The sequence below is a fragment of the Tenrec ecaudatus genome, chromosome 5, assembly GCF_050624435.1.
Source record: "Tenrec ecaudatus isolate mTenEca1 chromosome 5, mTenEca1.hap1, whole genome shotgun sequence".
In the NCBI taxonomy this organism is placed as follows: Eukaryota; Metazoa; Chordata; class Mammalia; order Afrosoricida; family Tenrecidae; genus Tenrec; species Tenrec ecaudatus.
Window position 1 is genome coordinate 56,593,838 of NC_134534.1, and position 21,596 is coordinate 56,615,433.

Consider the following 21,596-nt stretch of genomic DNA (forward strand, 5'->3'; position numbering starts at 1 on the left):
AACACTGACCGCCCAGTCCCCGGCCATCTTCACAATGTTCGCCATGTTTAAACCCACTGTTGTAGGCATCCTTTCAGTCCATCTCTTTTGGGTGTTCCTCTTTTCGACCACTCTCTACCAAGCATGATGTCCTTCTTCGGGGACTGGTCCCTCTAAATACCACGTGTAAAGTATGTGAGGCATCTTGACATTCTTCTAAGAATTATACTGGCTGTACTTCCTCCAAGAAGTCTGTTCTTGTCCATTCTTCAGGCAGATGGGCGGAAAGTTTATTGTTCCAGGTGATTAGGAGGTGATCCCATTTTCATTCTAAGATTTTCAGGAAAGGCTCTGACCAGGTATGAAGCAAAAATGTAAATGAGTTCCTTAAGTTATTGTTACTAATTATGGAATACGTAGATCCTGGTGGGCCTAGATTTGATTATGGTTACTGCACCAAGAAACGAGTGACACACAATTTTCCAGAATGGGGGGCTGGCTAGGGGAGGAGATTATCTCCCAGGGTAAGGGACAAGAAAATTCACTGCTATGCACTGGATTCTGGCTCAGGGTGATGGTGTACGACCTGTGAGTCTGAAGACCATAAATCTTCGATGTCTTGTTGGTAGGTGCCTTGGAGTCGGTTCCGAATGATGGCTACGTTCTGTGCGGTCTATACTAGCCCATACATCTTTAGAGCTTTAGGAACGGCTGCTGGGTTCCAGCACGTAACTCAATAAGGCCACCAGGCCACCACTTCCTCTGTGTTAAGTCGCCATCTGTTTTCTCACCAGAGCTGCAGCAAAGGGACCATACCTGGGTGACCAACACACCTGCAGTCTCCGCCCCGGCCTGCCAACGTCCCAGCAGGCACCGCGCGCGACGCCGCCGTAGCCCCGCCCCTCCGGCCTCGCCCCGCCCATTACGTCACTGGGGAGATGGCGGAGTTGGACATCGGGCAGCACTGCCAAGTGGAGCACTGCCGGCAACGAGGTGCTCGCGGAGGCCCTGGCCCCGGCCCCGGCCCGCGGGAGACCGGAGTCGTCCTCGGAGTTGGCGGCGGCTCGCGGGCCGGGCCGGTTCTGAGGGGGCGGGCGGGCGCAGGACCCCTCCTGGGTCCGCAGTAAGTGGGTCGGTGCTGTGTTCCCCGGAGGAAGAGACCTTGGGACGGAGCACGGGTCGTCGGGCGCTTGCTGTGCGGCGTCCACTTGGACAGTCTCACAGTCTAGGGCGCCCTGCCGCGGAAGCCCGCCGGGCGCACCCCGGGCTGAGCAGCGGAGGGGGACGCTTAGGCTCGGAGGTCGGGGGTTCGCCTTCCACGCCCATCTCCCGCTGTGATCCCGGGAAAGTGCTTTCCCCCAATGTGTTTTCGTCCAGTCTACCAGCGATTCCATCAGGGGATCGGGATCAGCCCTGACACGCTGGTGCTTGTCACTGAGTCAGCGGGCATTCACCGAGCTTCTGTGTTAGGTGCTGGGAAAATGGTATTACCTTTGGTTTTGTTTTCTTTCATAGAAGAGCTGTCAGACCAGTGAGTTGATCTTGAACTCCCACCGCCATCGAGTCGATTCCGACTTGCATTCGGGAGCATGAGTTATGTATGGGTCTCTCTCCACTGGGAGTTTCTAGCCCCAGTGTTAGTCTCAGAAACTCACAGGCTTGGTTTTGTCTTGCCCTTTAGGGTCTCTATGGACTGGATCACGGCGAGTTTCGCTTTGTTTCTTTTTTCCTCCACTGCACGGAGATACTTTGTGATACAGACAACCCCATCTGAAGTCACGGGTAGCATGACCCAAGCTTTGCGCTGCCCTACACCTGAAACAAGCAAGTTCCTGCAAGCCTCTGGTGCTAGCAGTCTAGTCACACACTGATGCTCAGGCTTAGACACGTGGACTTTACTCCACATCTGCACCATCACATCTGGCACATACGACATAGGCAACAAATAGGTTTCATCTCCCGTTGCAGCTTCAGTCAAGGACCGAAGCTAGTGATAGAGTCGCCGGAATCAGTGTGTTGAGGACTCAGAGGTTTTACATGAATTGATCGATGATACCTGTAGTGATTGTAGAACTGGTCTACTACGCTTGTTGTGTACCATCCAGTGGATGATTCCAACCCACAGTAACTATGTGACCGAGTAGAAAATACCGTGTTTCCAGTAGACAGTCTCATTTTCCTACCACGGAGCGACTGGTGGGTTTGAACTGACATTAGCAGCCCAACGCCTAACCCACTGCTCTGAACTCTCCCTTTATTGGACATTTTGTAGAGAGTGGTTATATATTGGAATGGGTTCAATGTCAGTGGATTTGATATTTTCGGTTACATTGAAAATAATCGATTGTACAATGGATGTAGGGGAGACCCAAACTCTACCAGCAAGACAATTGGGCAGTCCCTCTCAGAAGGGCCACACAGACTGGAGGATAAATCTAGTGGGCAGTGTGGCATTGATGAACCACATAACTGTCCTCTAGTTCTTTAAGATTTCCTCCCCTTACTATTAAGGTCTTTATGCGATATACCTCTTTAATTATGCTAAATTTGCATATGTTCATTTGTATACTTAAGATCACTGGTACCTGGTAGTCAAGATAGATGACCCCTCAGAGATAGGGACAGGAACAATGGTTCCCTGAAGGTACCGGGAAGTAAGGGGCAAAGGGGAAGAGGGGGTGATAGCGCTGATGATTGAATAACCCCATCTGATGGGACTGAGCAACAGAATTGTATGAGAAAGGAAGGGATATATTGGAATGAGTAAGATATGTCATTAAAAATATTAAATACAATTTTAAAAGAGAAAATGATCTATCATGTGAAAATATCACGTTTCCACATCTGAGATGGATACTTTAACGTCCTTGCATTACTTAATTGTTGGGGTAGCCCACCAAAGTGAGGAAAGAAATAATTCAGGAATAAATTTTTAAGTATGAATCAGCTCATTGATTGAATTTCTAGAATTTCCCTGAAAATATCTGTATCCAATCACCATGATATTTTCCCCCAAGTTAAGTTTAGTCATGTGTCACTTAATGTCCACGGCATGTTTTGTGAAATAGGCCATTACGTGATTCGGAAGTTGTTCGAGCATCCTATGGCAGTCTGGTGTAGTGCTGCTGTAGTTCTTTAGCAGCTTGCACAGGCTTTGTGCCTTAGCAGGGATTGTCAACGTGCTAAGAAGGATTTGCATTTCTTTTTGCTCTTCAATCGATACCCTTCACAAATTTTTCTTATCAAATACAGATCCTTCTTACATATTCATTAGTTTTGTAGCTTTCGATGGAGTCAAACCTTCAGCAGCAAGGACAATGTTCTCTTGTTTTCTCAGATCACGGTCAAGTGCAGGGTGCCTAAATGGCAAGCATTTCACCGATTACCTTCATGCTTACTTTGTTGTTTCACTGGCAACTCCATGCTTTTTCTTTGTCTCTTGCAACTGCTTTCCCAGCACTGGCTTTGCTGTGTTGGAAAGCTAGGATGCACTTCCTGGTACTATTCTTTAAAGAATTATACGGAGTGATAACACCACAACATGTAAGGTCTGCAGGATACATGAGAGTGGATGCTGCCGTTCATGAGTTTGGATGCAAGTGCAGTGTGGTACACATAGAAGCCAGTAAAGGAATTTATTAAGACTCTCAGGCATGTATTATAGCTGGTATATGTACTCTACCTTGTACGCCTGGCAGCACAATCTGTGTACAAGAGACATGAGATATAAATGTTGCACGGGCAAAGTCATTGCCTTCGATCCTATTCTCCAGTTGTGAGTTCTGAGCTGTTATAACCCTATAGGACCACTGACGTCAGTGTGCTCAGGCTTTGATTGGAAGTTAGGTAGCACATGACTGTATGCATAAAACAATTACTGTATTGTACCATGAAAAGTCAATTGTATTTTAATAAATTATAGTTATGACTATTCTGATATTTCACATATGTCTCATTTAGTTTTGATAATTACCCTATGAAATAGATGTGGCATGAAGCATAGCTCTAGATATAACTTGTATACATCACACAAACATGTACAGATATGTCTATGTGTATATTATATAGAACTCTGATTGTATGCATACTTGCACATTTATAGACCGTTGCCTTGGTAGCATAGTGGGTTACATGCTGGACTGCTAACAGAAAGGTCAGCAGTTCAAAATCCCCAGTTGCTCCACACGAGAAATATGAGGCTTTCTACTTCTGTGAAGAGTTAACAGGTTGGCTGGGGGACCCACCAGGGTAGTGCTACCCTGTTATATATATATATATATATATATATATATATATATATATATATATATATATATATATCCATAATATGCTACACAATGGGCTCAGACTTAAGAACAATTGTGAGGAAGGTGCAGGACCAGAAGGTGTTTCCTTCTGTATATGGGGTCACTATAAGTCAGAACAGACTGGATGGCACCTAACAACATATATACATATGTAAATAAGTTTGTGTATATGCATGGATATATGGATGTATATCCATAATGTATCCAGAGATCAGCTAGTGAGTAATATATCCTAGGGAGAAAGGTAGGGTTTTCTACTCCCATAAAGATTTAAGGTCTTAAAAACCCAGAGGGGCAGCTCTACTCTGTCCAATGGGTCGCTGTGAGTCAGAACCACTCGATGGCAATGAGTTTGGAGAATGGACCAAAGACTTACGAATAAGTAACTTGATTAGCATTGTTAGGCTAGTAAGCAGTGGAATCAGAACTGAAATGCAGACTTTTCTTTGCAAATGCAGTACTATTGCAGTAATCGTCTTCAAAAACAATACCTAGAAATCTGGGAAATGAGATGAAACAAAATGAAACACATAGCTCCCCCCCCCCTCCACCAAAAAAAGAGAGAGAGAGAAGCCTTCAGAACTTTATGCCTACCTACCACCAGTAACACTTAAAACTCACGGCCATGGAGTTAATGCCAATTAGGGCAGCACTGCTGATAGGGTAGAAATGCCCCTGTGAGTGTCCGAGACTCTAACCACTGGGGGTGAAAGCCCTGTCCTCCTCCAGCTGAGCGGCTGGGGGTGTCCCACTGCCAATCTTGCTGATCGCAGTTCCAATCCAGATAACTTGATGTTGTAATGATTATTTAACCACCACTTGATATACTAGAATATTGATCAAAAAGTAAAATTCTGCCATCACCACACCACTCTCTGCCATCAAGTTGATACCAACTCAGTGATTCTTTATAATAGGGTAGAACAGGGCTCCTGAAATTCTCAAGAAGTCACTGAATAAGATTTTTTTTCTTAAAAAAACAAAATCAAAATTATATGCTAACAGTATATTTGATATTTTCTTCCTTTCAGATTTTCTTCCATTTGTGTGTGATGGTTGCTCAGGAATATTTTGGTAAGTTAAGTTTTTATGCAACATTTTAATTAATTTTAATGTCTGCAACAGGGTTTATGTCAGAAAACTAGAATTATTTAAAATAGTTGTTAATCTCTAATATTTATCTGTTGATTTCTAATATTCAGTTCAGTAACCATGTGGGAAAAAGAAATATAGACTTGTCCTAGGCTCCGATTACTCAGGCATTTTTGTGGCTAATCTAAAACAACTAGAAATGGGTTTGTATGTGTGAATTTTATATGGAAGTAATATTTGAATCCTTTGATTATAGATATTAATATCCACTATATGAAGAAAATGATTTTTTAAATTATCATGCTTGTTCACTTTTATTTTAATAGCCCAATGAACAGTATCTAGTATGTGAATTCTTTCCATGGGCTGTCACATGCCATTTGCATACATCATGTACAAAGTAAACTCTGGGCTCTAACAAGGATTTTTTTAAATGGATTTTCATTTTAATTAAGTTTTTATGTTTTAGGTTGTCATATTTCAGTAAGCGTTTAATTTACTGAATAGATCCCTGAAAAAACTAATTATTTTTCAAAGACTAATTTAAATTTTTCAAATAAAAGAAATGTATTCTTATAAATCTTCTAAGACTAGAGAATTTCTTTGATATTTTATTATTGATGATTTTTTGAGCAATAAATGAATTACAAGACTTTGTATGTTTTTAAATACCTTAAAGTACTCAGTGGAACAGAAATTTAGAGTGAATTATTTTCACTAATATCAAAGTTGAACAATACTGTTTTTAATTCTTTGGGGGTATTAAACTATGTAATATAACTCTAGCCACCTTTGTTGAAATACAATATTTGATTATATTTTAACAAATGCTTTTTAAAAAAATTATTTAAGCCTTGAACACAGAAGCCGAGAGTCTCATGGCTGTTCTGAAGTACGTAAGTTACTATTTCTCTTACCTAAAATGTACTTTTATTCATGTATGCTTTTTCAGATTAAAATTTCCTTTGTTAAGCTGATTTCTGAGTTTTTATGAGGCTTTAATTTTATTTGTAGTATTTTGTTTGTTTTAAAGAAAAAATGGTCTGCTTGGTGTTTATAATTTTTCTATATTTACAATTCTTTTCATTTGAGTGTTCTACCCTATGGCCTTTTACAGCTTTAATATATGTCTATACAAGTGGATTAGCATCCTCATTACATACTTCTGGTTTTCCTTCACTGTTGTGTGCATTTTCTCTACTATCTGTGAAAAGGTTTCTGTGGTAATCCATTTCTCTTGCTTCATCAGCTTTAGGAATAAATCTCTACTGAAAAAAAAATTTATATAAAAATGCTCACCCTAATTCTGAACAAATTAACAAAGGGGCAGCAAGCTAGAAACCAAATTATCCGCTCTGTTACTGATAGAGGATCCAGTGAGTGGTGGAAGCTTGGCATACAGCCAGCATCAGCACAGGAAGTCCAGAATCAGGCACACTTGCTCATCTGTCAGAGGAACTCTGCGGGGGTAGTGGTTAGGTGCTCCGCCTCGAACCAAAAGATCAGTGGTTTGAACTCGTCGGCTCCTCCTTGGGAGACAGATACGTCAGTCTGCTTCTGTGGAAACCTTATGGAGCAGGTCAGCTTTGCCCTACAGGGTGGGTCACTATGACTTGGAATGCTCTGGACAGCAACACGTTGTGTAGTACCATTGCCTAAGGGCACAGAGTCCTGGTGATGTAATAGTTATGCATTGGGCTATGAATAGCAAGGCCAGCAGTTTGAAACCAGCAAAAGATAGGGCTTTCTACCCCCATAACGAGTTACAGTCTTGGAAACTCACGGGGGCAGTTCTACCCTGTCCTGTGATCGATGTCTTACTGGTATCGACTTGAAAGTAGTGAGTTTGTTTTTTGGTGAAAAGTTTATGGAAAAATGGAATTCAAATATAATGAAATTTTCCATGATCTTTTAAAAATCATTTTGTATAATCTATTACATGGGAATGTTATTTGCTTCAATAAGGAGAGTTTACATGAATGCCACCTACCAAAATAGATTTTCTGATTTGTTACGAATGTCGAAGATAATGCCATTGTCTCCGTCTTGTGTTGGTAGGTAAATATCATCAACGAGAGACTGAAGACAGATACGCATACATCTTACCCATGCTCCTTCAAGGACTGTACTGAAAAAGAGCTTGTACCAGTCATATGTCCTTATTGTGAGAAGAATTTTTGCCTGAGGTGATCACTTACACCATTTAAGCCCCATGTATCTAAGTGAACTGTTTGCAAACGCGTGGACTGCTGCTACTCTTGTATTGTTCTAGGCACCGCCATCAGCCAGATCATGACTGCGAAAAACTGGAAATCTCTAAGCCTCGGATGGCTGCTACTCAGAAACTTGTTCGGAATATCATTGGCAAGTATCTAGAAAACGGATCTTCTTATTTTTTATTGTCATATACCGTGTTAGTTTCCGAGCCTGTTTTTTATGTCTACTTAGCGGTTCTAGAAAATTTTGTTAAGAACTTTTATGTTGAGGACTTACCATGGATTTTGATCTATGACAATATTTCTCTTATCTGGCCATACAAAATTACTAATTGTATAGGTGTACCCCGCCAGGTATTCTCTTTTGCTGGGCCACTCAGATCACCTGACTAATCATCACAGTAGAAACGCCTTTCTTGAAGTTAAGTAGTGCTTCACTTTCTCTGAAGACTAACATACAAGTCCCCGTCAGCTTTCTTATGAATGGTGCTGCTCAGATGAGGTATCAGCGAAGAATGCGTGGCTTCTATCAGTCTTTTGCCAATGTTAGTTCCAACAGAATTATATTCTGCATTAAGGTTAGAACTTTTATTAATATCTTCCATAACCAAGTCTTAAAGTTCTCTATAGATGTGTTAGTGGTTGCTTTGGATTAAATGGGCTTAAGATGGAAGGAAACAGAGAGCAGTTGAGTTCTGTGACATGAGTAAGGATAGCCGAGATAATCCTGGATGGTGATGTTTCATTGAGCCTATAAATTCAATGCCTGTAAATGAGTGTGATAGCTGTATCTCAGTAGTCTGCAGTTGGTGGAAGACTCAGAGCTGTGATTAATAAAGTGATATATGATAGAATCCTTATGTGTTATATGTTTATGCTTCTCTCTTAGATTCCAAGGCAGGAGAGACAGTGAGCAAACGACGAAAAGGTGCCAAAAACAGTGAAACAGCTGCAAAGGTTGCACTGATGAAGTTAAAGCTGCATGCTCATGGCGATAAATCATTGCCACAGGTTGGTCTTAGGGATTGGGGGAAAAACAAATTGAAAAATATGTAGTTGAAACCCCATTTTTCAACAATCAGTCTCCTCAACCTGGTGTAGTATCATTTCTGATATTGTGTGGTATAATTCTGCATAAAGGATATATAATTTTGTGAGTATTTGAACTTTACAGGGAGAGTAATGTACCAAACGTGTTCTTCAACTTGCCCCACCCCCTTAGTAACATGCTTTTCACCCTTATCTGTGCAGATAATATTGCTTCTAGAGTATTCATCTTTAGTGGATACATATTATTTTGTAGGATGAATATACCACAAAATTTAGATTTGTTTTTTTCTCCAATTATTTTTTAGTATTATACATGGTTGTCTTTGTGTATGTGTGGGAGAATTTCTCTGTGGCTGTCCCTAGAAAACCCTACCCTTAATCATTTAATTTTATATAACAACCTAGTATATGTGTACACATATACATACATACATACATACATAACTTAGCACCAACCAAAGACCCAAACCAGTGCCATTAAGTCTGTTCCAACTCAGAGTGACCCAATATAGGGCTTCAGGGGCCATCAGTCTTCATGGGAAGAGAGCCTCATCTTTCCTCTGTGGAACAGCTGGTGGATTTGAACTTTTAAATTCAATGCTTCTAAAGTTTTACCATTAAACATTGTTAGTTTTGATAGTGGCCTTTAGCAGGTTAACAGTGTTTCTTTCCATCCTTTCCATCCTGTGGTTAGCAGTCCAACACTTAACCCAACAATGCCATCTAACTTAGCACAGGTCCATGAAATATTATCTAGCCTACTGTAGAGTCACTTAGTCTGATTGTTTTATTTCATGTTTTCAAATGTCAGATCCGTTACATTGATTTTATAATTTCAGAAGGATTGAGACCACCGAAGTGGAAAATGGTGGTCTAGAGCGTATTGTATACCTGGAAATGGAAAAGCTGAGATGGGCTTTGAGCATCTTCGACATAACTGTAGTTAGTCAACTTCTTTTGTCAGTGGCCATACTGATTTATCTTTCTCTTGCAGTGTCTGGAAGTTTCTGTATTTTTTGCCAGCATTTCATTGTTAACTAGTCTAATAAGTATGAAATAGGTATGCAGTTCAAAGCTGAATTTCCCTATTGCCAGTGAGAGTAAGCCACTGTGCATTGTTTATTGGCTGTATGGTTTTCTTCTGGAACTTCGATGCTAAGGACGTCCAGCACTAGAGAATTACTTGTTTCCCTTTTCTGTCTGGGTGACCTTGTCATAATGTGAGATATTCAAGAGTTCATCCGAGTTCTGTTGATTTGTCACTTGCAACTCCATCTCTGTCACACACCAAGTTGTGTATGTGGGGACACACTTTGGGGACCTCATTTCCTTTGTTCTGTGTGTCTGTCTCTGTCTTAAACTTTCTTAATTATCATAACCTTATAATAAGCAGGGGAAGACTTATTACCTTATCCTTTGCCTATCCTGTCTGTTCTTGGCAATTTTACCTGTTAAAAATTTTTGGAGTCAATGTGTCCTGTTCTGTGACATTGTAAATTTGATAGGAATTGTACTCAACTTTAGATGAGAAAAAATTCTTTAGAATATTGGCCCTTTTGACCTTTTTATGGTCTATTTTCATCCTTAAAACATTTTTGATATCTTTAAATAACATTTTGGCATATTATTCTTACAGTTTTATATTTGTGTTTTATGAACATGGTAGACTGTTCTTAGTCTTAATGTTTTCTAGCTTTTGCTGCTATTATAAATGATAGCATTTTTCTCTTAAATATTTTCTGAATTAGTAACCGCATGTTACCTTTTTGTTTAGAAAATTACTTTCTTAGTAGGTTTTATAGTTTATAGATGTTCTGGGATTATTTTGTAGTGAGTTATATGAGTGCTTATCCTCCCTCTTTTCTCCTCCCACCAAAAAAATGTCTTCCTCTCTTCCACCTCCTATTTATAAGCCAAATTCACAGCCATTGAGTTCATTCCAACTTACAGTGACCTTAAGGACAAAGTAGAACTGATCCTGTATATTTTCCAGTCTGTAGCTGCCCCCCCTGCCCCAAATTATTGGAAAGTAATTTACATATCATATAGTAGTTCAGTAATTCAATCATATCACAGAGAATTGCACAATCACCCCCACATCAATTTTAGAGCATTACCCACCCCCAATCCCATAGTTAAATCGCCATTAAGATGCTTTATGTGATCACAGTGTGTTTTAGTGCTCCCTCACCCCTCCTGTCTTCTTCAGTTACTCCCCCAAAACCTTTCCCTTTCTTATCTTTTCAAAAGTAGAAAGCCTCATCATTCTCCCATGGAGCAGTGGGTGATTTCGAACTGCTGACTGACTGGTTAGCAGCCCAACATGTGACCTACTATGGCACAAGGCCGCTCCTTCTTGTTATGGTTGTTATTATTATTTGATCCTGGGGTATTGGCTGAGACCCACAGAAAAAGATGAGTAATAGCAGGCTCTTTCATCGTGTTTCTAACCTTAGTGCAGTGCTTCTACCATTTACCATCAAACATTGTTAGTTTTGATAGTGACCTTTAGCAGGGTAAGAGTGCTTTTTTCCATTCTAGTTTTATTACGAATTTATGTCATGAATTGATATTAAATTGGAATTTTAAAAAAATATCTACTGTGGTAATTATGTGTTTACTTTCCCATTTAGAACTCAATTGTTCAGTATGGCCTCAAGTGGGGATTTACCATTCCCCGCTATGTATGTATTACCTTTTGATACAACATTAATTTTTCCTGTCCATGTGAGACATGACATTACACAACTATGCTGTTGCAGAATGTTCCATATGTTCTTGAGCTAAACCCTACTCGAGTGCCATTCACCTTTTAAGAAATTCACCGTGAACTTGACCTGCTGATTGTTGTTTAGTGGGATTAGTAGCTAGTACCGTACTGTTATCTTCCCCAAACCCATTTCATTCATAACATTTAAGAATTTTTATGACTCTTGCTAGTGACCTGCCTTAATTTATTTATATCAGTCTTCTCAAATAACGTAACTTTTGGGTTTGTCGACTCACTGCCCTTTATTTTTTGACCCACTAATGTCTGCTCGTATTTTATTTTTCTTTTCTGCTATGTTTAGATCTTCTCTGGTGTTCTTTTATCAATTTCTTACATTGAAGGAATAACTCATTTATTTTAAATCTGGCTATATATTTTTAAAGCAGCTTTCTATTTTGATATCATTAAAGAAAAGTGCACCAGCTCAAAGAGCTTTCTTCTATGCTTTTCATCCAAGTGCACCTGTTATCATTTGTGGGACCTCTTTCTCCAGGCACACAACTCTGTGCCTTTTGAAAGATTTTCGCATCATACTCTTTTATGCACGACATCTTCCTATATAACAACAGTATAATTACCTAAGTCACAAGTTTTAACATTAGTTAATTCATAGTCTATTTCTGACACATTTTTTCAATAATATACTTTATCCCTGGATTCCCTCCCCCAATCATAGATCCTATCCAAATGCTAAGTGTTTAAATTTCATGTCTCTTTGTTCTCTTTTTATCAGGAACTATTTCTCTTCTTTAGTTAAGGTAGTATATGCTAGATATCTCTGCCATAAAGTTACATTTCTCACCTTGTGATGAGTAAGTATTCTGTAGGGACTAGTTTTAGTTTCTTGAGTTTTTTTTTTTTTACTGTCTGTAAGTTTTCTTAAGTGTAAACAACAGGGCTGTCATTTGTATATTGATTTACTAATGTATCCTTTATAGATAATTCCTAGATATTTCTTGTTTCCAGTGTGATTTCTCTCTCACGTACATTGTGGATTAATTTTTTTAAATGTTCTACTTGTTTTACATCGGTGTTGGGGTCTATGTGGTCTCAATAATTTGAAACTTCTGTAGCCTGCATCTGTGGCCCAGTTCGTGATCAGTTTTTAGATTCATTTGACACGTACTTGAAAAAGAAAAGGGGGAAATTAAGAGATTTCGCCCGCTGGTGCTAGGGTGTAGGGAGGCATATCTGCCTACCAGGTAGTGCTGATTAAGATGGCAAAGCAGTGCCGTTTGGGTCTGCTTTATCTTTCAGCTCCCAAGGGGTGGATGAATATCTTCCTCTGTCTCTGGCATTCTCTTTCTCTCTCTGTCTTTTTGCTGTAATTCTAATGTTTTTCCAGATTTAATATTAAATGCATAGAAGTTCTTTATTGTACGATTGTCTTTATAAATTTACCTAAAATGAATATGTGTTTCCACGGGCTGTAGTTGGTGACTGTGGGAACTATTCTAGCCCCTTTCGTCCCATATATTTAACTGATCTGTGTTGTTGTTTGCCTCTAGAGTCTCTCACAAACATCCTAGAGAGCTGGACTGCTTTCTGTGTTTGTTTTTCCTAATCCTGTTTGTCATTGTCTCTCTGATGTCATTGAACCGAATCCATGGATAGCTATTGAGATCGCTGATATGTTCAGTTTCTTTCTTCTAGCTCGTGTCTTCTGTTAGCTGGTCTTTTTTTTTTCTTCTCTTTGCTCTGCCTTTCTTTCCTGTCATCTATTGTGTTCATTGAATATTGTGTATTCCAAATTGTTCTATTGGTATGAAAGCATTGATTATGCTTATATATCAGTGATATCCTCAATTTTTTCTTTTTGAAATTTCCTTTAATGTTTTTTAAAATGTCAAAGCTTTTTAGCAGGTGTAACTATTAAAACTTTACAAAACTCACTGTCATTGAGTCGAGTTCGAAGAATGGCCACCCTGTGGCTTTCCAAAGCTGTACATCTTGGTGGGAGTCAAAAGCCTCGTCTTTCTCTGCAGAACAGCTGGAGGCTAGCAGCCCAATGCATATCCCACTATGCCACCAGGGATACCCATTTAAAAAATTAATCTAGCTCTAGTGGTTCAGTGAGTTACAAGTTGGGCTGTTAACCCCAAGGTTAGCAGTTTGAAACCACCATCTGCCCCACAGGAGAAAAGTGAGACTAGAGGCCCCTGTGAAGGTTTACAGTCTTAGAAACCCTGCAAGGGGTCCCTAGGGGCTAGTGGGTGTAGACCAGAGATGTGGCAAACATTGTACAGTGTACACATCAGTTCCCACCAAAGACTTTTTGGTTCAAAATGTCAATAGTGTTGATGTTGAGAAGGCCCGTCCTCAAGTGTCCGATTGATGTGCCTTTGCCACTCTGTTATCAAAATGTGATAGCAAAAGCTTCTATCCTGCTTGCTGTGTTCAAAGTATGCTTCTGACACATTTAATGTAAGCCTATGAGGCAGTCCTTGTTCTTCAGGGGAGAAACGGAGTCACAAAAGGTTCTGTAACTTACTAATACCATATTTGGTTAGAGGGGACCTAGGAATTAAAATCAAGGAGTTTGAAAAAAAAATCAAGCGACATGACTTTAGAGGCCATATTTTTAACACACTTTAACAGATCATGGAACATTCCAGCAGTATCTTTAATGTTTGTGTGCATTATAAAAATATATGTGTAATTATTAGATACATACATACATAAGCATGTATGTAGGTACACAATATGTTTCTAGATACTGCTAATATAGAGGTGAAAAATCTTGACTCCTGCATGTTCATCCCTTTCAGCTACGCTAGAAACTTCTTTTGTTAACTCAGATTTTTTTCTTACCAGTGACCTGGTGGTGTAGTGGTTACGCATTGTGCTGCTAACCACAGAGTCAGCTGTTTGAAGCTCCGTGGGAAGACTTTCTGCCCTAGTAGAGAGTTGCAGTCCCAGGAACGCACAAGGGCAGCTCTGCTCTGTCCTGCAGGCTCACTATGAGTGGGCATTGACCAGAGAGCAGTGTTTGTGTTTAAGCATCTTAGATTATCTGATCAATAATCACATTAGCAAGCAGTCTATGTTGCTAAGTGCTGTCGGGTTGTTTCCAGGGCACAGTGACTCAGTACACAACAGAAAGCAGCACTGCCTGGTCCTGAACCCGCTCATAGTTCTTTTGTTTAAGCCCACTGTGCAGTCACGGGGTCCGCCCGTCCCATCCAGAATCTTCCTTTTTGCTGACCCTTCACTTCACCCAGCGGGACGTCTCTTCCCAGGGTCTCCTCTCCTGATAACGTGAATGTGAGGCAGCGTCTCGCCACCGTCACTTCTACGGAGCATTGCGGGGCACTTCTTCCGAGCCAGGTTTGATGGTTCTTCCGGCAGTCCCCAGCTCTTCCCTGCTGTTCACTAAGACCACGATTCAAGTGCGGCTATTCGTCTCGAGCTTCCTTATTCAGTGTCTCTCCCAGGCATGCAAAGTGATAGAAGATAGCCTGGTCTGGGTCAGGCCCGCCTTAGTCTTCCAGTGACAGTGTTCTCGTTAGCACTGCCAGCTGACTTTTGCGGCAGGCTGCCCCACTGCACCGTGCCCTGTGGTTTCCTGACGGCTGCTTCCACAGGCATTGATGCTGGACCCTGCTAACTTGCACCTTTTCTCGGTTCTTCATGATGCTGCTTCGTGAACGCCCTGTGGGGGACTTGCGTTGTCTTTATGTCGAGGTGTGATCCATACTGAAGGCTGTTGTCTTTGACCTTCATCAGTCTGTGCAAAGAAAGTTATGTAATATATCATCTATTGGAGCTTCAGACCTTGTGGTTGGCAGACTGACACTTACCCAGCAGTACCCTCGAGCCTCCGCATCGCATATAATTCATATCTTAGCTTTCTTCTTTTTTTTTTTTACAGGCAGAGCGGGTTTACTTTCAGGTTTTCTTGCCCAAGGGTAGCAAGGAGAAGAGCAAACCCATGTTTTTCTGCCTCCGGTGGAGCATTGGGAAAGCCATCGACTTTGCAGCTGCTTTAGCCAGCCTTAAAAATGACAATAACAAATCCACTGCTAAGGTAAGCAGCCTCTGGGCATACGTTCCGACCTTAAACACTAAAGGAGGCATGCTTGCTGGTGGTAATGTGATTTCTTTTTTGTTTCACAGAAATTAAGGTTATGTCACATCCCTTCTGGAGAAGCCTTCCCCCTGGACAGTGTTTTGGAAACATGGATTGCTAAGGAGGACTGTCCACTATATAATGGTGGCAATATTATTTTGGAATATCTTAATGATGAAGAACAGTTTTTAAAAAATACTGACTCTTATTTGGAATAGGCTTTCAAGGAACCACAAGGACAGTTCTATGCACGCATTTAAGTCAACTTTTAAATGACAAATATCATGTAGTTTGCTTATTTTTTCATTGCTTTTTAATATATTTCCATTTGTCATAATTTATGTGGTAACAGTGTCTTATAGAAGAAATTAATACCAGACTGGTCCCAAATAGTTGGAGATTAAAGAGGTCCCACGTGTCCAACTCTTCCAAGGTGCGATTTTTCTCCAATCTGCCCCCCACTCCTCCCTTGAGTATATTCCCTCACATCCCCGGGTCCTTTGATTCACGGTAACACCCCACAGAAACTCACACAACTTTGAGAACAGGTCTCACATGGCTGTGGGGTGTTGGCAAGTCCTATATCAGAAGGTTTGGCAGAACCGAGCCAATACAGGGTCCCGAGACAGAGCCATAGTGTCTGAAAGTTAAAGCAGCTCTTCCCAAAGTCTTACCAAAGTTTCCCCAGGAAACAGCCTTGATAGAGGGCTTCTCCTCTATTTGAAGACAGTACCCGCAAAGAAACACAGGATGGTGTCTGAAGTCACACCTGTATCCATCTAAAGATGCCCCCAAGGAAACAAAGGATGTGAGTTGGTCCACCCCCTCCTCTATAGGCAGGTCTTAAAGCCCCCCTACTCCTGCCCATTAGAAAAGCAGCGCTTGACCCTCCTGAATTGTGTGATAGCCACAGGCGTGGAGTCCAGAATTACGTCACATAAGAACATGTAACTAGAAGGGCCATGTTAATCGACTGCAACTCAATTTACATGATCAGTTTTTTATTTAACCTAGCCAGAGTTTGTATGTTTTAAAGTTTAATTACAAACTGAGCTCAGGTGTCATGAAATTCTTATATTTAATCACCTTTCTTAGGTCATGCTGTAGTAAAAACTGCAGAGATGTGTTTTTCATTTGATTGTCAGCTGTGGGTTGAGTTTAGCTCGATTCTGTGTCATCTTCATTCCTAAACCTCCGCTGAAGAAAGAGTAGTCGTTTCTGCTTCATTGTCATTTTGCTAGCAGAAGGAGAAGGAGATGGTGGGCATATTAACTCTTAGAAGATACAGGTATCACTGTTACTTTAAGCACGTCATATGGCCAAATATAGCATGATAGGGCCAAGACAGAGACACTTGCGATCTACCTTTATCCCTATGTATAAATCGCTCTCATGGAAACTCAAGATCATCCTATTCCGCGTTCGCAGAGCTTGGAGGGACCTCAGAGGAGAAATGACTTTCTGGTGTCACCTCTTCCAGGGCATATTTCTGATAAAGCACCTTCCCCAGTGGGGCTCACCTTTGCTTGTATGAATATAATACTGTGTTGTCTTACTTAGTGTTCTCTATTTTACCTCCCTACCTTTATGAGGACATACCTCTTGCAATGGTTGTGCAAACGTAGACAAACTCATGATTACAGGGTTTGTTAAGGAAGTTAACAGTTGTAGCGCCAGTGAGTGATGCTCAGGATAAAGTTATTTATCAGGACTTGTTTACAAAGTTCTTTCAGGTCTGCTAATAAATGCCCACAGCTGTATACCACTCCCCTGTAAGCCTCAACCTGAAGGCATTCGGCTCTTCTTTTGCCAGCTTCTCCAATTAAGTGCCCAGAGGCACCCTACTCTGCAAGCCAGCCTGCTGCACGGAAGCACTGTTGTATGTGTTCTGTGAGCTGTGAGAAGTCAACCACTCGGTTTCATGCTCTGGCTTCTGATGCTGCAGTGCTGCTCCTCTGTTGTGATAGCTGTCCTCTGGCTCCAGGAGCTTCACCGCACCAGAACCTGGGTCCAGAGGACATGCTCTGCTCCTGGTTCTGGCTGCTAATGACATCCCTCCTCCTGCTTACCAGAAGGCTCATTTTATACACAGCAGGACTACATTCCAGGGACCCCTGTTCACAATTACTCAACAGGTGAATCCTATCAGTATTTTCCCCGACCTTTTGCCAGACCCAGGCATGAAAAGGTAGTTTGGTGGGAGTTAGAGGTTAGAGAGGCTGGCTGGAAGAACCCTATTAAACAATTCACTGCCCCTGCAAATACAAATGAGAAGAATAAGCTAGGCCAACTTAATTGCAACTTCTTTCTTCAAAAGCAAAGCACATGCCCCAAATTACTACATTTTACTAAGAAAAATCAGTGTTCCCGACCAAGGTATTTCATCTCTACCCAACGAAGTGCTTTTATATTACAGGAATAGAGACTACCATATGTACTCGTATATAAGCTGAGTTTTTTGGCACATTTTTAATGCAGTTTTTTTGGTAAAATTAGGAGCCTCGGCTGATATTCGGGTCGGCTTATACTCAAGTATATACGGTATATTTCTGTTCTTGAACCCTTCCTAGTACAATTTCCCTGGTGGTACACAGTGACCTTAGCTAATTTAGAACAAGAACCAAGAATGCTCATTCGGTCTATTTTATTTCTAACCTGCTTTCTTCACATTGTTTTTGAATAAGGGATAAAGATTCCAACATTTACTTACCAGCTGCTTATACATTCATAGACGTACAGCCTCAGAAACTCTAAAGGGGGACTGTGAGTCAAAAAGAACATGATAGCAATGAGCGAATCCCAACACTGACCCAGTTTACCTTGTTTCTCTTAGTGTGCTAAATGGAAATGAACTTTAGATCTGCCTGTGAAAGAGTAACCCACAGGAACAATGCAATTTTGGTTAGTATCCCCACTCATAACCACTACGCCACCAGGGCTCCATGAACAATGCAATTTTAAGAAATGTTTCAGGATGAACAATAACCACAGCCTTGACAGTTTTCCAAAAGAAAATATTTTATGATTTAAAATAGTTTATACAAAAGTTAGGTATAGCAGAGATTGCATCACAAACATACGAAGGGGAATAATCATTTGTTCGAGGACTACTGGACCCGTAGACTCAATAGCAGACCATTGTCATTCTGCTTTGTTTTGCTCACTAGCCTCTGGGTCTCCTTCATGGGGGAAATAAAACATCGGGTTAGTTGGTGGAGTGACACACAAAAAGCTTGATCCCTGAAGCTGAGGCACAGCATATAAACTCTGTCCAGCAATTGAATACCCTTGCCCAAACCCGTGGCCAGGAAAGTGTTACAAAGAAGGAATAGGCAATTAGAATTCATTCCCGTGCTTTCCCTTGCCCTGCGGGGGAAGCACCCAAGTGTTAGCCACAGTGGCCTCTTTACCAGACTTCTCCGCTGTAGCTCCCACTGCCGACTTTTCCCTGGGTTTTCCAGCCACCCAGCAAATATCCAGCTAATTCTTTTTCTGCTTAAGAAATAAAGACACCGAAATGAGTTTCAGCGGTACTCTAGAATTGTGTGAGGACAATTCAGCAGCATAAGGTTGTGACCAGGGTTATGGGCCACCCCGTGATTTTCTAAATTACAAGCCACTGAACTTGGCTCCAGGAGGCCCGAGACCTCATCTAGTTTGACTCCTATGGGCATAACTCCTGGCTAAGCGCGGAGCAAGCGGATATTCAACAAATATGCATTTTGTTCTAATGTGCATGGATGGAATAGTAACACCTACTCCAACATGCTCCCTGTCAGATTTGTGGGTCCTGGCGACATTTAGTGTAGATTTTTTTCTTAGAGAATTCAAGCGTGATGACAGCAAGGTTTTATGTTCAGGTAAATAAGCTGTTTTCTCATTGGCAGAAAGGAGGAAGTTGGGAGGAAAGAGATTAGATTTCTGCTGTGAAAAGTTGAACCCGTTAAATAACATGGCTTCAAAACTTTTATAACGACAGGTTCAACAGGTTGTGTCACTGTATTTGTATAGAAAGTGCAGCAGTCCCTCCTGAACTTCGATCCAGCACAAACAACTGTTCGCCATCTGGGAACACAGACTCGCTCTGGCATGCCTGTTTGCAGAGTGCTCACTCAGGTTTGAAAGCTGCTTTTGCCCCTGCAGTTGGCGTAAGTTGGCAAGATGAGTAGAAAACTTCTTGTCTTGCTTTTATTGTCGTTGGCTCTGGGAGCTGTGGAGCAGCCAGCTACCCGATTTTTGAGCATTGCAAACACAGAAAGACTATTTTTCACAAAAACAGAAGAAACCATCATCGTAAGATCAAGTTACAGAGAAAAACGGCCAAACTCCAGCTACCTCGTTGTGCTCATAGACGATCCGAACGTGCTGCGAGTGGTGGACATGACCAAGACCCCGCTGGACGTGACAAACTTCACCATACACTTGGTGACTGGCGCCGAAGGACAGACAAATTTGACCGTTCAACTGTGGGATTCTGAAGGTAGGCAAGGAGGACTCCTTGAAGAAATTAAGAATGTCCAAGTGGAGGTACTCAGACAAGAAGCCAGTCCTTTCCGGGCAATGGGCCGTGTTGCTAGGAGCGTCCTCATGCTTGTGATCCTGCCAATGATACTGCTAAATAAGTGTGCGTTTGGCTGCAAGATTGAACTGCGGGTACTTCAGTCGGTGGGGAAGAGACCTTTGCCAGTGATTCTTGGGGCAGCTACCCAGTTTGTCCTCATGCCGTTGTGTGGATTCCTTTTGACTCGGATTTTGGCATTGCCCGCGCCCCAGGCTTTTGGATTTGTAATGACCTGCACGTGCCCCGGAGGGGGTGGGGGCTATTTCTTTGCCCTGCTTCTGGAAGGAGATGTCACTTTGGCCATCTTAATGACCTGTACGTCCACAGTGTTGGCCCTGGTAATGATGCCCATCAATTCTTATCTATACAGTATGATGTTAGGGCTGTCGGGTACATTCCGGGTCCCCATTTCCAAAATTGTGTCAACACTCCTTTTCATAATTACGCCGATATCAGTTGGGGTACTCATCAAGCACAGACTCCCTGATAAAGCCAACCTCCTAGAGAGACTAATCCGACCTCTGAGTTTTATGTTAATGTCTATAGGCCTCTATGTCACGTTCAGAATGGGACTGGAGTTTTTGAAAACTGTGAACCTGGAGGTGTTTCTGTTGAGCCTCTCAGTTCCAGCTTTGGGTTTGTTGTTGGGCTACTCCTTTGCTAATATCTGCCTGCTGCCTCCGCCTGTGTGTAAAACCGTTGCTATTGAAAGTGGGGTGCTAAATAGCTTCTTGGCCCTTGCCATTATTCAGCTCTCTTTTTCACAGCCCAAGGCAGCCGAAGCTTCCACGGCCCCTTTCACAGTCGCCATGTGTTCTGGATGTGAAATGCTACTGATCCTTCTGGTCTACAAGGCTAGGAAAATATGGATCCTCACCGCAGAAGCGAAAAGAAAAAACACTCACCTGGTTTAATGATGCAAGCACTACTGAATTCTTACTTGGGATGAGACGCAGTGGGAGATTAAAGCAATACATAAAATGAAAATTATATGTAAATCCCCAAGGAGGGCTACAAACAGTTAAATGTATAGAAGTTTAGAGAAAGGAGATCCCTTTGAAAGTGCAGTGCTTTGTAGAGTAAGATTTGAATACAATCCATCATTATCATCTCAAACATGAAAGGACAATAAAAAATAAACGCCTCCTCATAGTGATTAGAATATATTCTAAGCCTTCAAGAAAGGGGTGCCTACTTCAGAGACGTTCAGGGAGTGTTCCCCAAGGGGGTGAATCGGCAAATCCCTGTGTGGCTCTCCTCTCATCAGAGACACTTTGTCCTCCACTGAAGGGAGGGTCTCCTCTCTCATCACTGTGTTCTCCTTCCTTTTACCTTTTTCACTAAACGTATGACTGTGCATGCCAAAGCGCGGGCCATCTTTTCTCTTTCTTCTTCCTTCTTCCCTCTGACTCAACTTATCCTCTACAGAAAATTTCCTCTAATAGCCCTTGCGCATTCTCCTCTCCTTCCCAGCCCGCTGCTGTTTGGTTTTATACCACTTCTTCCTTGGGTTTTCTAGCCGACTTTGCACCCTCGTTCCACCCTACAAACA

General features: G+C 41.6%; 2 protein-coding genes across 2 annotated transcripts; both read left to right on the forward strand.

The window, feature by feature from the left end:
• Positions 1-900: 900 nt before the first annotated feature.
• Positions 901-17,291, forward strand: ZFAND1 (zinc finger AN1-type containing 1). The gene is made up of 8 exons (XM_075549535.1): positions 901-972; positions 5,318-5,360; positions 6,231-6,270; positions 7,437-7,564; positions 7,651-7,742; positions 8,484-8,605; positions 15,286-15,441; positions 15,531-17,291. The coding sequence occupies exons 1-8, from the start codon at positions 918-920 to the stop codon at positions 15,699-15,701; spliced, it is 807 nt and encodes a 268-aa protein (XP_075405650.1). The 5' UTR covers positions 901-917; the 3' UTR covers positions 15,702-17,291.
• A 1,184-nt stretch (positions 17,292-18,475) lies between these two features.
• On the forward strand, positions 18,476-21,596 carry SLC10A5 (solute carrier family 10 member 5). The gene has a single exon (XM_075550626.1). It carries the CDS (start codon positions 19,645-19,647, stop codon positions 20,956-20,958), a length of 1,314 nt encoding a protein of 437 aa, XP_075406741.1. The 5' UTR covers positions 18,476-19,644; the 3' UTR covers positions 20,959-21,596.

Coding starts and splice junctions, on each gene's coding strand:
- ZFAND1 (XM_075549535.1), top strand. CDS start 918: ATGGCGGAGTTGGACATCGGGCAGCACTGCCAAGTGGAGCACTGCCGG. Junction 6,271..7,436: donor AGTCTCATGGCTGTTCTGAA/GTACGTAAGTTA, acceptor TTGTGTTGGTAG/GTAAATATCATCAACGAGAG. Junction 8,606..15,285: donor GCGATAAATCATTGCCACAG/GTTGGTCTTAGG, acceptor TTTTTTTTACAG/GCAGAGCGGGTTTACTTTCA.
- SLC10A5 (XM_075550626.1), top strand. CDS start 19,645: ATGAGTAGAAAACTTCTTGTCTTGCTTTTATTGTCGTTGGCTCTGGGA.